Source organism: Centroberyx affinis, unplaced genomic scaffold (assembly GCF_046629955.1).
Source record: "Centroberyx affinis isolate AG114_WGS23_722 - 3 ecotype Tasmania unplaced genomic scaffold, CSIRO-AGI_Caff_v1 ptg000641l_1, whole genome shotgun sequence".
NCBI classification, from domain to species: Eukaryota; Metazoa; Chordata; class Actinopteri; order Beryciformes; family Berycidae; genus Centroberyx; species Centroberyx affinis.
This window is the reverse complement of record NW_027279267.1, coordinates 115,859-132,535: the sequence shown is the minus strand read 5'-3', so window position 1 is coordinate 132,535 and position 16,677 is coordinate 115,859. Positions and strand designations below refer to the sequence as shown.

At 39.6% G+C, this 16,677-nt stretch overlaps 1 protein-coding gene across 1 annotated transcript in view; it reads left to right on the top strand.

The window, feature by feature from the left end:
- lim2.2 (lens intrinsic membrane protein 2.2) overlaps positions 1-15,575 on the top strand; it is a 49,118-nt gene extending 33,543 nt beyond the window's left edge. Inside the window, exons 8-11 of the mRNA XM_071518886.1 lie at positions 9,284-9,506; positions 11,552-11,692; positions 13,406-13,540; positions 15,486-15,575. Coding sequence (XP_071374987.1) covers positions 9,284-9,506; positions 11,552-11,692; positions 13,406-13,540; positions 15,486-15,556 — 570 coding nt within the window. The 3' untranslated portion in view covers positions 15,557-15,575. The remainder of the gene's footprint in view (positions 1-9,283; positions 9,507-11,551; positions 11,693-13,405; positions 13,541-15,485) is intronic.
- The last annotated feature ends 1,102 nt before the right edge of the window (positions 15,576-16,677 follow it).

Below are 16,677 nucleotides of genomic sequence, written 5' to 3'. Positions count from 1 at the left end.
TATACCCAAACTTGATCATACCAAACTTGATCCATGGCACACAATGGCACCTATACAGTCCAAAGAAATGTCCATCTTATTCATTTGAGTATTTAGTCTTACTTTCCTTAAATAAGTGAGATAGGGTGAAATAATTTCACAACTTGTTTCAAGAATTTTCTTGAATCAAATGATATAATCTTGATACCAGGGGAGTGATCTGCTGTATGTCAAAGTATTGCCAATTGTATTTTAGTAATGTTTTTGAAATAAGTGAAACTGCATTGTCTCACAACATTGGCATATTGTTTCACATGCTTTCAGGAAAACAAGACTTTAAGATAAAAAATTAAATCACTCTGTAAGACAAATGTTTTCTGAAGCTGAGCTATCATCAATCTGCTTCCTTGTCTAATCTCACTCCAATATGATGCAATATCATCTCTCTCTCCTTCCCTATACTCCTCTTCTGTCACTGTAGGAGAGGCACCTTGCTCGTCAATAACTGCTTTTCACTGGTGGCTGCTGTGTTGCAAGCCTCGGGGGAGAGGGCTCACTCTTTTGAGATGCTCATCATTGGCCGTTTCATATTAGGGATAAACATTGGTGAGAATTTCTTCTGATATGCTGCAAACTATTTTTTAATTGACTAAGAACACATTTGTGTTTATAGCAATGATCTGGGGGATTAGTCACAGGGGGAGGGAGGGGTTCCACATGTGCACACACTCACATTTAGCAGTTGGGTGTCTTGCTCAAGGGCACCATAGCGGTACTTGGTAGACAGAGGAGAGAAAGTTTGTTCAACCATCCAGATTTATCTCAGCCGGTTGTTGCATTCAAACCAGTGACCTTCCAATCAGAAACTCTCTTCATGAAGTTTGATGATACTTAGTTGCTCAGATCTGACCTTCTCATGATCGTTTAAACAGGGAGACACCAGACTGAATCTGATTTTCCCCTGGTAAGACAGCCAAGACAAGATCAGATCTGGACCGCAAAGTGTTAAAGGATAATGCTGGTGTTTTTTAATGCATTTCTCATAGTCAACAAATCCTATGAAAATAACAAAATCAACAATGCGTTTGCTCTACTCCCATTACTTTCCAACTTCCCACGTTCCCTTTTTAGCCTTCAACCCGGAAGTCATTGGCTCCAATTGTAAGCTTTTACCTTTAAAATACAACTCAAATTACCTTTAAATACAGCTCACAAACACAGAGTTTCAATTTTAAGAAACCGTTACCATGAAAAGTCAGGCTATTGTAGTTAGTACCAAATCAAATTCAAATGGGAATAAATTCTTCATTACGACAGGGACTATTTTCGCTGCTACGGAACTACTTTTGAAAACGTGTTTACGGTTGGCTTATTAAGTTGTTTGAGGAAAAAGTCGGCCGGCGCGGTGCATCGCGATGATGAAATATGCTGCCCAGAGCAGCAGCATGGCTCTTTGACGTGTTTTTAATATTTTTTTTTAATATAATGGAGTTCTATGGCTGCACTGGGCACCGGCTACATGGACGAGACTTGTTGGCAAAACAAAATCAATGCTGATTTTGTTATTTTCATAGGATTTGTTGACGGTAAGAAATGCATTAAAAAACACCAGCCTTATCCTTTAAAAGTAATGTCTTTTTTCTGTTGCTGTCCCATGTACCTGGGAGAGATCTCTCCAAGACATATCCGAGGCTCTATAACCCAGTTCAATTCCATCCTGATTAACCTGGGTGTGTTCACTGGACAGATAATGGGCTTTCCTGAGGTACTTGGCCAGGTGAGTGGTGTGGGGAATTAGGGGGAGATGGTTGTTATGGCACATTTGTACATCTTAATTACTTCAGAAAAGGCTAGAAGTTAGATATTTTGTACTTACCTTAGAGTTACAACAATATATTGGTTTGCTGATATATTGAACTGACATTGGCCTAGTCTTAAAATCGGATATGGGCAGGTCATTGTGGTCCACTCTCTGTCTGATATGATGGATATGATACAGGTTGTTGGATTACATATCTAGGTTACCACAGTGTCAGCAGTGGTAATATTATGTTTCTAGGGATTCCTGTTATCATTAGGGGTCCAAGCACCACACCACAGTTGCTGAAACCATATAGTTTTTGTTAGGATTTGATAGGACTGAATTTTTAGCGCTGACCTCAGCGGGGGGGGTGGGGGGTGGGGGGATCCCTATTTGCCTCAGCCCGCCCAAGGTATAAACTTGACTTGACTTGATTCTTCTTCTTTTTCTGCCTTAAAATGATCCGAACCCCCCCGCAAAAAAAAAAAAAAGAAAAAGAAAAAAAAGTTCCTTAGATCATCTTTATTCCTTGATCTTTTTATATCGGAGTGTCTGTGGATGAATAACTGTTAGTGGATTGTGGATACACACTGAAAGGTAATGTTAACAAGCGAGTGCTGTTCCGACATAACCAAGACATCCCACATTTTACCCACAACTGTCTAATTAACGAGGCAATACTTTGAAAAGCAATAGTGACAATTAAAAAAACAAAATCTCACTGTCAGGTTTATAAAAACTGCTAAAGTGGGTCTGGCTGTTCAGTCATTGCCTCTGCAGTCTGCAGATGTGCACTTGTAGCCAAGTCTTAGGGCTTAGCAGAGTCTGTGTTGTTTGATAAACATCAGAGGAGATACAGGTATATGAATGCATGAATGGAGTGGAATTAGAATTAGATTCATGTCCTATTCAGCTGAGCTGCATGAGATGAGCCAGCCAGATGGAGGCTCTATGAAAAGCAACTTCACATTTTTGACAGTAACTCCTGAACCGTATGGCTTATAATCAATTTTTTTAATTCCTTGGTTTGAGATGAATCCATTGCACATGGAGACTAGTTGTCATTTCCGCCATGACAGTAACCTATTTCTCGCTATTTCCCCCCGTGTAGTTGATACAATCTCAAGAAAATATGGCACACAGCATATATGGTTTTCCTAGATTAAACAGAGTTTTGAAAATCCAAACCGCTTGGCCGTTGCACAAATGAGGAAAACTGACTGCAAAGATGCGTGAAGACGAAGTGAGATAGAACTCCTAAACGCTTGACACTAGAGCAGTGGTTCTCAGTCCTGATTCTTATGGGGTTTTATTTAGGACATTCCTTAGCAACTAAGCAACCTATTGTCTCAAATGCCATGACCAAATACGTTAAGAGAGGGTACATGACTGTGGGACGCCATTAGGGTGAAAACCCTGTTCCAAAATACTTGTCGATACGGTCACTTATTACCTCTACACAGGCAACTACCTACAGTTTAGAAGAAAGCTCATGGGCAAAATGGAAGTTGGTCGATGTATGATCTAAATGGATCTCTAATGCGCCTGATGTGCGCATAATGTCATGTCTGTCATTTGGCCATGTCCAGCAGGCCAGCGTATATTCAATCCTGAGTCTCTCCTTGAAAACAAAAGTGAAATTTAACATTCCACAATTTGCGTCTGCGTTAGTAACGGGATTTGTAAACTCATCTTCTGCTGCTCTACAAGCTTAAAGGGTAGGAAATGTTTTTAGTATTGAAGTAACGTTAGTGGACCTGCACAGGATCTGTGCTTGTTTTCCCACGGCAGCATGAAGAGGCATTTTCAGGTCAGGTAAGTAGTCGGTCTGCCATCCACAGTTTGTTAATAATCTGCCTTTCAAACTGAATCCTGATGGTTTTGATAGAAATTACTGATCTGTTGTTCACAGGGGAGAGTCTGTGTTTTCAATTAAAAAGATGCCATTAAACAATAGTATTTAATTTCAAATATACTTCCTTTGTGCTGATTCTACATTAATTTAGTGATTTAGTGATTAATATGGTTATTCTATGTTTAAATATGTATGATTACAAGCTTCGGTACTAAGAAAAAATACAATTCAACGACATTAATCACAGAAAATTGTGCGATTAATTAGTTGTGTTTTTTAAATTGATTCCCAACCCTAATATTTATATATACAAGGAGTTACAATATTTGAGGCAATGAAATGAAATGAAAGCATTAAGGAAAAGCGAGGAAGGACTTGACTTTGGATATGGTTCTTACCTGGAGGAAGCTGAATCTGACTACTGATCTGTTTAGCAAAGAAAAATACCCCAAGTCATGTCTCCTCGCCTCCGTCCTCCAATGAGGCGTGGCTGGAGGATACTCAGGTGTTTCCTCGATGCGGAAATAATTGTTTTCTCACTGGTTGAGTTGAGTCCAAAAATATCCTTCTTTATCATTTAATACTTCCTGCAGCAATGCTTAGAATTTGGCTGACCTACAGGTTGAAGTGAAACTCTTTGCAAAGTAGGCCTATTTGCCGCAGATGTGGATGCACCGATGAAGCAGAAACATGGTTGCCAAATTAGACAATACAACTTGACTACTGCCTGTTTTATTAATATATAGTATAACCTTGATAATTGTGCTGGTGAGAAGAATAATGCTTCACACAATGTACTGGGGTCATGCCGTGTAGCCTTTTGTTGTGCCTGGCTATGTGAATAAATGGCAGGTGTTCTAATATACCAGTGAGTTGATACTGCCTGCTGCTGCCCATGTCTAGTTTTTTTCAAAATGTTCTCATTTATAGCAGGGCCTGAATGTATTGAACACTTGACCTTACTCCTGTGCTACCAATAATAGCCAGCAGAGGGTGCAAGGTGAACAGCAAATTAGCGAACAGCAAGTGGATGTCAACAAGAGAAATTAAACAGAAGAATCTATTTAGGAGTTTTAACCTTTTTTATAATGTCAACATGACATTGCAAAAGAGGTCATCCTGTTAACATGAAACCATTCCTTTCCTTATGATAGTGTTATGCTATAACTGTATATAGAAGGCTACGTTTTCACTCACTTGGGTGATTGTGCAGCTTGAGAAAGCATCTATAATTTACTATAATTTAATGTTAAAGCCTCACCTAATTTACCAAAACACAGACTAATAAACATCATTATCAGTAGTGGTGTTGCATCTGGTGTGGTGCAGAGGAGAAATCCACAGCTCATTATTGACTTAAATTTGTTTTTGTAAATACTGTGTAGAGAAAGGTTAATGTTGGACAGCTAATGGATAAAATTCCTTGTGCCCTTTGTGATTGAATCATTTCACCTCAATGGTGTGAACAGCTTTTTTTCCCATCCAAATTTGACTGTATTCGCCAAGTGCATAATGCTCATTATGTTTTCCACAATAGGGTTAAATAGGGCCAATTAAATGATTAGTAATTACATTACATAATGTCCCCTGAACAAAATGTTGTTGCCTGTGCCTCCTCAGAAGTTTGCTTGCATTTGGCAATTGCAACATTTGTGAATTCCAATGTGCTGAAATGGGCTGTCTGGTATAGTCAACTAAAGAATGAGGGACTGGATTTAATCCTGACCTCCTCCTCCAAAGTAGCAAATGAAGCTGTGCAACATCACTCTCCTCAAGACATGATATGCTTTACTTTTGCTAACCCACTTGGTTAGTCTAAATCCACCTTGGGCACATACTTCCTTCAGTTCCTTTATTAGGACCATGGCTCTCCTTTCAGATGATATTGACTTCAGACAGCTGTTGACATAAAAGTTATGTCTAATAGTATTGATAACTTCCTGACTGTATTTGCCTTGGTTGTCTTGTGCCGTCAAAATTGGTAGAACTGGGAGATGACACAGCACCATAGAAACCACAAATCAGTATTTCCTGATTTTCTGTTGAATAATAATGCTCTTAATGTGCCCAGTTAGATTAAATATCTTGGTCATTGCATTACAGAAGATTTAACAGATGACAGTGATATCTATTGACAGTGTTGCAAATTGCATGCACAGGACATGTTGAAATGTCAATTTTATATGTGCACAGTTGAGGTGAAGTCCTCATTGTTTAGAGCCTTCTGTATGCCCCTGTATACTGCTCACCTGTGGTGTAGCTACAGAAAAGGCAACATTAAGAGATTTAAAGTGGCATATAATGATGCTATGTGGTTGCTACTTTGTGTGCCAAGATTTCACAGTGCTAGCCATATGTTTGTTAATATTGAGAGCACCTACCTGTCAAGCATAAGAAATCTTACGTACAAATTTATGGGTTGTCTGGGTGAGTCAGTGAATAGCATTATTGAGATTCTAATTAACCCTCACTAGCAGCAGTAGACCAAGAAGCAGCTAGCTACATTTGGTGTACAAATGTATGACTTTTTATACAACACAATCTGCCATATGGATTTTTATACAACATAATCTGCCACCTGCATCAAATTTTCAGCAATCTCTTAAAAAAAAATTGAAAAAATAACTTACTTGTGGCTCACGATTTGCAGCCATTGCGCCGACCGATCTGTACTAGCTGCGCAGTACAGGCAGCAGCGACAAGCCTGAACTGCTCCCCCCTCAGAGACCCCCCTGTGACCCCCCGCTCCACGTCAAGACAGGGCCAAAATTACCCGAGAAAACTGAACTTGAGAAAGCAAAAAGATTTGTGAATGACTGAAACAAAGAGAAAGCAAAGAGAAAGATTGACAAAATAGTTAAAGCTAGAACATTTTGAAATTCAAAAAGACTGTTTTTTTTAAAACCACAACTTAGATTTGGTTTAAAAAAAAATATTTATGTATTTGGTCAACAGTATTTTTACTTAACTTTATATTTTACAGGTTTAGAACTGATTGTTTTGCTCTCAACTCATAATTATTTTGTTCATCATGGTTTTGGTTCTTGATTTTAACTTACAATGACTACTTTTTGGTTACAATAATTTTTGTTTCATTTACAACTTTTTCTTTTTCAACTCAAACATATTGGCCCTGATTTGAACCCATAGTGCGTCAACAAAAAAAGTTTCCTGCCCTGCCTAGCAGTAAGCTTTTGGAAACCTAGACCAGGTTAATTATCCAGCATGTCCATGAAGAGCTGGACAGTGTGAGTTGGTACCCAATGGTTGAATACGGTTCAACCCCATCGCTGGCGCAGCTCAACCATGGGTTGGGGGGGGGGGGTCGTGGCCTTTGACACAAAAGAGTCCCATGACGCACTTACATGCTGCCAGGCCTGATCAGCTACTTTTGAGGAAAGATGGAGAGAAGGAGTGAGAAAATAGAGAGGAGATGAGAAGAATCTCAGTCAAGCAGGAGATACAGAGACAGACAAGTGCAAAGCGGTTAGTGAAGAGGAGGGGAGGGCAGGAGAGTTTGGGGGGTAATAGACGGATGCAGAGCGAGGGAACCAGAGAGAAGAGAGCGAGGGGGGATTTGCCATTATTCAGACGTTGCGCTCGATCATTCCCTCTATTGTCAGATGGACAATGACAGCCAGGGCTACAGGGCTTAAAAAGGATAGGCACACTCTGACAGCCAGAAACCGTGGAGGGATAAAGAGAGCAACACTAACCAACACAGAGGTATCAGAAAAAATAACTTTCTTCTTTTTTTGGACTTGCAAAGAGCTTACAAAACTGTGGTTACTATATCGCCAAGAAGATACAATTTGGTTAGCAGTGTGGTAAACAGCTTTTTGGGAGTTTCAAAAGACATTTAGCAGCTGAAAACATGCTTTTGGAGAACATGCAGAACTACCAAGAGAATGAAGAGATGAAGTTTGGAAAGCCATGTATTTGGTGTCTGGGCGAAAGAGTTTACATTTGGAATTCAGATTTAAAGATGTCATGTTGAGGTGCTTTTGGAATTGGGGGTTTTGAGAGCTATAGTGACACATAAGAGTTGAAATCACTGTAAATGTATGAAATGATCACAGCTTACTGCCCGGGTGAGAGAGCAACAATGCTGACAGTTCTATTGCTCAGCATTAGAAGATTAGTGTGTGATGCACGGGGGGGAATTAGTGGTGAACAATGACTCTGAATTGCTTGATCAGCATTCCCATTGTCATACAGCTGTTTTGGGTCAAGTGCTTTGTTGGCTTCTGCCAATTTGATAGTGTTTTTATGGATGGCTCTCAGGTTCTTATCTGATGTGGGGACATTTGGACGTTAATCTGTGAATTCTATCCACAAAAAATGACTATTTAGAAGGCAAAAGAAAGGTCTCAAGATGACTCCTAACTTTAACCATGATGTGCTGTACTAATGCCAGCAATTATTTTGTAAGAGTGAGCATCAGTTTTTCCACTGGTGGATATCTCGTTTTGGAGAAAAATTTAATTTACCGATATCCAGAATCTGATGGAGCTATTCCATGTGCTACGAAACTAGGGTGTACTGTATGTAGAAACCTGGCTCAGATGCTAGAACAAAGGCGGGGGGTTTGAGCAAGTTTGTCTTGGGACCTTCCATCACAGATGTTTGGTTGACTTAGGCTTGCAACACCTCCAGGAGGCTCAACAATAAAATGTCTACCATCTCATAGCCTCCCACCTCTATGCTTGCAGTAATATTAGCCACTGAGCCATGTGCCTTGCAGAGGGCAGGGTAGGAGAGAGGGTAGTATAGCATGAGACTAGTATAGCATGAGACTGGCCAGTAGACTTGATTATGACTTGGACTTGGCTATCCTGGGCAGACATTTAAATATATGACATTTGATGGATGTTTTTGTTCAAAGTACCTGATGGATGCTCCTGTCCAAATCGCATTACAGTACCATAACTGCATGCATTTTTAGTTTAGCATCTGCGGTATTCTTTGCTCAGGAGGGCACACCAGAAAGATATTTTTTATATTTTTAGAAGACATTGAACCGATTTTACAATGAGAGATCATTTGAATGGTATAACTGAGACCATTGAAAAAACAATATGCAAACATTAGGTTTGTCTAAATACAATAAAATGCTTATAAAATGCTTGGAAATTATAATTCAACAATGATGTATGTGGATAACTTTCCAACAGTTACATTTACTAGAGTAGAAGTAGAGTATATCTTCAAGAATCTAATGTTATGTTTATTGTTCATGTTACTGTCCATTTTACTGTTTTGTCCTGGCACTTACTGCATGCTCAGCCATCCAGCTAGTGGATCCCTCTTGAACTTGGCCCAACAATGGTTTCTGGGCAGGGTATGCTATATGTAGGTTAGGTAGGCTTGTTATGCCTCTGCTACATGCTATTTTGTTTCTCACGATTTGTTTTGCTTCCTTGCGTTTTATTTTGTTGCAAGCTGCATTACATCATTTTGTTCTGCAATTGTTGATTACTTACATCTAGGTAGGCTCATTCTTTGTAAAGTCCTTTGACACATACTTGTCATGAAGGGCTATATAAATAAATGATGTTGACTTCAGAAAATGCTTCCATGTGTATATCGGCACTATGAAATATAATTTATCCGCCTTTTTTCCCTTCCACCCTCTCTTCCCCAAACAGCTGCCGAGCGTTAAGGAGGACAGTGCTACCCCCAGCTTCTCCTCGATGCTGTACACTTTAGCAGGAGGAGGCACGCTTTGCGGTGTGGCCGCCCTCGTCCTCCTCATCGTTTCCACAGCAACGGACTTCTGGATGCAGTACCGCTACTCGGGCAGCTCAGCCAATCAGGGGCTCTGGAGGTTCTGCATCAACCACAAATGTCACGCCCACACCATAACTGTAGGTGAGTACATGGCAAGTAGCAATGGGACAAGACTAAGGTTCCACCAATATGGATTTTTAAAGGCCAATATCAATACCAATATGTTTTGGTATCACCAGGCAAAAAGGGGAATAAAGCTCATTTTTTGTGGTTAAGAAGGCTGATCTCCCCAAAAGAATAGTCCAAGGCACACTTCTTGTTGAAGAAGTTAAAAAGTCTTTAATATATGGGCTATGCGTTTCAACAATACAATCTTCATCAGTCTTCATCACAAACAGAAGCTCTTGCTTATAAGAAAGAAAGAAAGAGGGGGGGTATACATATCAAAAATTGCAGAAATGGGACAAAATCAAGTTCTTCATTTAAACCTGGGTTCTTAAAGGTTGAAGATCCAATATGATATATTAAAGGCGTTTCAACTTTTTCAACAAAGAAGTGTGCCTTGGAATATTCTTTTGGGGAGATCAGCCTTCTTAACCACAAACGTTGCTTTATTCCCCTTTTTGCCTGTTGACCTTTTTTGATACTTGGTAAGCAAAGCAGCGCTCCTCAGCCTCATTCAATGACCAATATGTTTTTGATTGAAGCTGCCCATTTTTTGTGCCAGTATTCAGTAGAAAGTATTCTTGCAGGTTGACGATGCTTCTGAAGAAGCATTTAGACCATGGGACACAAAAAACTGTCCACTGAAACCCAGGATAATAATAATTATAATATATTTTTCAGATTACATATAATTTAAATATGTAATCAAACAACTAGCATCATATTAATCATATGAGGTGGACAAAGTTGACTGCTTTATATCCAATTTGGTCTGCGAACTGATATACTGCTCTAAACATAGATGAGACAATGCTGTTTATTGGTAATATCCAATTCAGTTTGTAAGGCCAGTACAGAAAACAATATGCATCATACATCAACAGTGGGAAACTCATACCATACTCAGTGGTGGGTGAAGAGGTGAGGAGGTGGTGTCTCTGTCCTGCACAAAAGGAGAGCACTGACTCTTCAACTTGAGGCCTTTTTCTGTAAAGTTAAAGCCTGTGAATATAATTTTGTCTTGGCTCTGGGTGTTACAATGTGATGATGACGATAAATGAAAAAGCCATTAAGCATGTTGTTATATAGTTAAAGTGAACAATAGGAACTGTGAGAGAGCTCATCTCTTAGCTAGGGAGACTAACATTAATAATAGCTAACTTAGATTACTGACATATTTTCCCTGAACACATGACACAGACATGGTTACATGACTGTAATCATGTCTGTGTCTATAAGAGGCGAGTAACCGCATGCTCATGGCAAGGTGGGATAGGTGGTGACAAACCAGGCCTGCAATGTTGATTGATGTATGGATGAAGAGATAATGTATGAGTGGCAAATGCTCATATCCTTTTTGTCACACTTTCTATTAACTTTGCATGCGGTGAAATCTATTTCACAATAAAAGTCCCATTCTGAATCAGCGGCCTCTGAGTCCATTCATGCAGTGAAAAATTATTTGCTCTAGTTCATAAATACCTGAGTACATCAGAGACATAGAGGGGTACAATTACAGATTCTGTACAGTCTAACAGCGCAATTGTGGCGATGGCATAGACCTACTTTAAAAAACAATTTCTGACTACTTGATCAGGATCCTTCAGCTCCTCCAAAATATAGTATCATTAGGTGGCCTAGCTTGCTAGTTAACATTAATACCTACTGCTGAGTACTGCATATAGCCTACAACGCCATTTAGTATGAATGGCCAAAGTCATATTTTATCACAAACAAAGACAAATATGGGCGATAAAACAGCTAAAATGCGAAAAAGTTTTCATAATAGCACAAAAGAACAGACTTGCTTTGTAGAAAATGGCAATATGACAAAGTGTTTGACAGTGCCCAGGTATCCAGGAGTGTCATGTCATGTCCGGCGCTACCTGCCTCCTGATCTGCCTTTGGCTCTTGAACTTAACGGCTCATTCATATGTGCGAACATTTTAAGGCAATGTATGTGTTAAGCTATCCGCATTGCCCTGATAACCCAGGCTCACTCTTCTGACCTCTGTGCACAGCTTTCTGGGATGCGACGCGGGCCTTCATGTTGCTGGCGGTGCTGAGCTGCTTCGCCGGCGTGGTGCTGGGACTGAGCGCCTTCGCTAACGGTACCAAGAACAGGAGGGTCCGTACCGGCGGCATCGCCCTCGTCCTCTCAGGTAACACAGTGGATAAACAGAGAGAAAATGGGTGACTTAGTGGTTAGAGAGACTGTCCAGTAACTGAAGTCACAGGTTAACTCCCTAAAACAATGGGTCCTTGACAAAGACAGACACTGAGCCGCCTACCTGCTCACTAAAAGTAAAAATGTCAGTTAGGTTAGCTGTTAGTTGACATTAACTGAACACCGAAAGTATAACAGTCTAAACATGAGAAAGGGAATGTTATTTAGGCTAGTAAAGCAAAATATGGCCCGAAAGTGCGATTAACAGCCTGATGAAACGGCTACTAACCAAAGACATCTGACATATTTGATAACAAGTTAACGTTAACTTACTACTTTCTGGCGAAAAGGGACTGACAGCAGTTGACCAAGGAGTTTTGGCACAAGCCAACGTCTCGTGAGTTGATTACAAGTAGACTTGTTGACTGCGGAGTGACATGAGTACTCCTACTGAAGTCGTTGCAGGCCTACCGGACTATTTTTCTGGTGTGAAGTGTGAATTACTTAAGCTTTAATAAAGTCATTTTAAAATCGATATTTCATGTCAAATGATTAATATTATTGGTAATCAATACGCAGGAATCACTCTGCCCGGCCTTATTTTGCAGTAATGACCATGTTCCACTGGTAGGTCAGGGGACAAAAAGTGCTTTGCATGGCACACTCAAATAGCCTAACGTTACTCCATATTCACTTTAGGGAAATATGGTCTCCTCTCTCTTCTGTTTGTGTACTTTTGTTTACAGTGTTGTTACACATTTTCTAGTTCAAAATGTTACACTTGATCCAAACCTTAATTTCTTGACTGAATTAGAATATTCTGGTCAGTGTTTAGTGTGACATACATGCTGATAGCATGTATTTGATGTATTTGATACTGTTTTGCTGTTTTTAGCTTCTCTTTTATTTCCTAGCTGTATTTTATTGTCTTTTATTTGCTTGTTTTGTATTTCTTTTATGTCTTACTCTTTTCTCTGCCCCTCACAGTATCTTCTGTGTAGCTTTAACTGTTTTAAATCCCTTTAACTGGTTGTCTGATGGAGTGTCCAGTGATTCCACTGTATGACCTTTTCCTGCTCTTTTATCTCTTGTAAAGCACTTTGTAATCTTGTTTTAGAAAGTAGTGCTGTGTAAATGAACATTGATTGATAAAGATTGATACTGGATGGGGAATAGGACACAACAACAAACATAGCATTATGTAAGTGTAAGTGTGAGTGTGTGTACAGCCTCATATAATTCATTGCCATATGGATATTAGGACTGAATAACAATGTTTGTTATAGTTTTCCAGAATTTTTTATGCAATTCCCAAACTTTCCAGACCTGCATAGGAACACTAGGGTTCGTTGAGGGCTAAATATCGACTCCATTGACGTGGGTTAACTACCTTCAGTTATCTGCTTACATGATTGCGGAATCAATAGGGAAATGAAAGGTTCATTCCAAAATGCTATGCTATATACTGTATATTTTGTATGCAATGGCTTTAATAGTATGTCCTCTCTTGTGAGCAATCATTTTGTGACAACAGTTGTCTCATATCTCATTTTGGAATGAAACTCTTCACTGAAAGAATGAAGCAGGAGGACTCAGACAAATGTGTTTTCTTCTTTGTTTGAGCCTTTGGATTGGAATTGCAGTTTCTTCCTCATGTAGGCCTGTCTGAGCTGCATGTTTCCATGTTGTACATTTTCCCCGTCCTCAGGTTTCCTGGCTCTGCTGGCCCTGGCCATTTACACTGGAGTGACGGTCACTTTCTTTGGCAAACGCTTCTTGGACTGGCGCTTTTCCTGGTCCTACATCATAGGCTGGGTGGCCATCATTTTGGCTTTCACTGCAGGTATAAAAAACAAACCTTTTCTATCTTTTCTCTCTTGCTTTTTTTCTTCACCCAGCACTATTCCACCACCAACAAAGGAATAGGAACTCTGGCTCTGCTCTTTGTGCTTCTTAGTATTGGTTGCTTGTAATGATAATCCAGGGATTAAAAATCACAATGAAACCACATTGAGAGCATTTTGCTTCCTTAATGTGATATATTCCCTGTTGAAAACGGATGTTGGGGCGGGACATAACGCAGGGTGGGCTCATTCAAAAGTGTAAACCAATGGGATATGAGTTAGGGAGAGAAAGGCAGTTTGATTTGATGAGAGGGGTGGAGGGGCGGGACTATTCAAAAATCTGTGATGGTATTTTTTTTGTATGCCTCCTGGTACACAATGAACTCACCACAAAAGATTTTCTGTTTTCCAGGAAGTAAAAGTAATGAGATTTTGATATAAAAATACAATAAAATCCTTTTTTTGTATAAATTGTCAAGTAGGTGTATAGTATTATAGTTCAAATGAGCTAAAAAGAGCATTTTTCTTTTCAGTTTGACTTTAAGCTTCACCATAGGATCACCTGACATGGCAGCAGGCCAACACACACTGAGTGCACATATAGGAGTTATGGTGCATTTAGGTTCAATCAAAAATCAAAGCTTAATGCTGTTGTGTTGAGGCAATGCTAACTCAGACTGGGTGGCCGGGCGGCTTAGTGGTTAGAGAGACAGTCCTCTAGTTGAAAGGTCACAGGTGTCTTGGTGAAGTGTTCTTGAGCAAGGCACTGAAACCCTACCTATTCACTCATTGTAAGATTCTCGTATGGAAAGTTCTGTAAGAGCATCAGCCTAATACCTAAAATATAACCTTCCCTTGTGTTTTGTATTTGAGGTGTTTTAGGGGTTTGTTAAGTAACTTTAATATCTGAGACACACTATTTGTCATTTTACTTTACATTCATGCATGCCATTGTCTGTAAAGACCCTTACACACCTGGTGGGTTTTGTTCCTTTTTCTAGTTTGACATGCACTATTGCATTTGCATGGCACCACATACTGTAAGTATGCATTTAAGATCCACATCCCCAAAAGTGACCGAGAGGTTCAGGTACAGGTACAGTCCCCTAACTGAAAAATCTATGCGTCCTGCTGAAGTGTCCTTGAGCAAGACACTGACACCCTACCTACTCACTCATCGTACGTCGTTATGGATAAGAGTGTCAGCTAAATGTCTCCTTACATTTAATGTAAAAACACTCAAACAGCAGACCATAGTTATGGTTCACAATCTCACTTCTGCCATCAAATGTGTGAATCGACGGGCTGTAGATATTTCATATAAGTCTCCTTGCCCAGATGATAAACTAGGTAGGAAACACATTTCATGTAACTCATGTAACTTTCATGTATTAGGCTTTTCTACTGCACACTGAACATCCCTCTCTGTAGCTGCAGCCATGCTGCCTGAATGCACATAGTGATTGTATGCTGAAAGTCCATTTGTAGAGTGACATGTATAATGTGTGTATTGTATGTCTTGCACTGTGCATGTGGTCCTGTTGTTACTTTACAATGTGTGTCAGTATGTACTGTGTTATTTGTCAATATATCTGTGCTCCAGTGCCGCCAAGACAAATTCCTGTACATTTTAAGGGTTTCATTCCAAAACACTACACATCAAGAAAAAAAAATTGCCTCTTTAATTCCTTCAGTCAACAGTTCAAAAACACAGATAATTCTATCCTCAAACACAGAACTGTTTTGCAAAAGATTCATAACTTCAGAAGTAACCACAATTTGCTTTTCTTTTCTTTACAGCAATCATTTACAAGATTTGGTGTCCTTTTTTGCAAATGCGGCATATCTCATTTAGGAATTAAACTTCTTTGTACTTGGTGATGAAAGTAATTCTGATTGTAATTTTTTCCAATAAAGACTGCTCTTCTCCTTCTCTTCTTTCAGGCGTGTTTCAGCTCTGTGCTTTCCAGAGGACCATTGCAGAACCTGCACCTCCAAACATCCCTGACAGCTGAACGAGAGAAACACACTCGTTTACACACTACCACACAGTTACAGACTATTGCTATGGATATCACCGCAGCTTTGGAAAGTACCTAGAGTAGAATAAATAGAAATAGTTGACTCCTGTGTGGTTTCTTTGCAACTCTGATTTACTAACAATCATTCAATCAACAAATATTTTTATTTGCATGGAGAGAAGAGTGCATTTTCATCTGATTTTAGTTACCAATATTAAAAGTCTCAAGTGCAATGAATGCATAGAAAAACAACAGAGGTTTATTCCAAAATTAGACATTCGACAAGTGTGACACCTTCTCTGACAAAACGATTGCAGCCGTAAACGTAAAACTCACCATTAACTATTACTGAAATTATTTATCTTTACTTACAAAATAGTAACGTTTTGTGTCAGGTTAACATTTTTGCCCCAGATATTTGTGGGTCAGCTCACTTTGTGCAATACATTACCTAACAGATGAATACATTAATACAACACCTCCCTGAAAATGTAACACATTACATCAGTGGTTTTCAATCCCAGTCCTCGGGACCCAGAGCCCTGCTGGTTTTCATTAGCCATCTGATCAGGGACTATTTTACACCTGGGATGCAAGATGAATGCAATTAACTGCAGTCACCTACCTGGTGGGACAGAAAACCAGCAGCACTCTGGATCCTGAGGACCAGGACTGAAAAACAGTGGTTTGGAATGCTAATATTTCATAAAAAATACAGTGAAATTCATTTTTGACTTAAATTATACTAGGCTGTGTCACATTACTTATTGGTATGGTAAGGAAAATGCAGTATGAAGATGGTGGATACTGGTTGTCAGAATGCTCTTGCCCCCCATACAAACTCCAACTGCAATGCTAATTCTGCCATCTAGTGGTTGTCAATGTGCAGCAAGCAGACAAGCATGTGTGGCAGACAGTGGCAGGTAGCAGACTAAATTATCAAGGACCCCCAGATAGATACGTAGACTACAAACCCCCATTTGATTGTTTTGGGACGTCCATTTCAGGAGGTTTGCTGTCTGTACTGTATGTGTGGAGATAACAGTGGAAAGTGTGAAACCTCAGATCAAAAAAGTCATTACTATATATTCTGTACAGTACTAACTTCCAGTAAA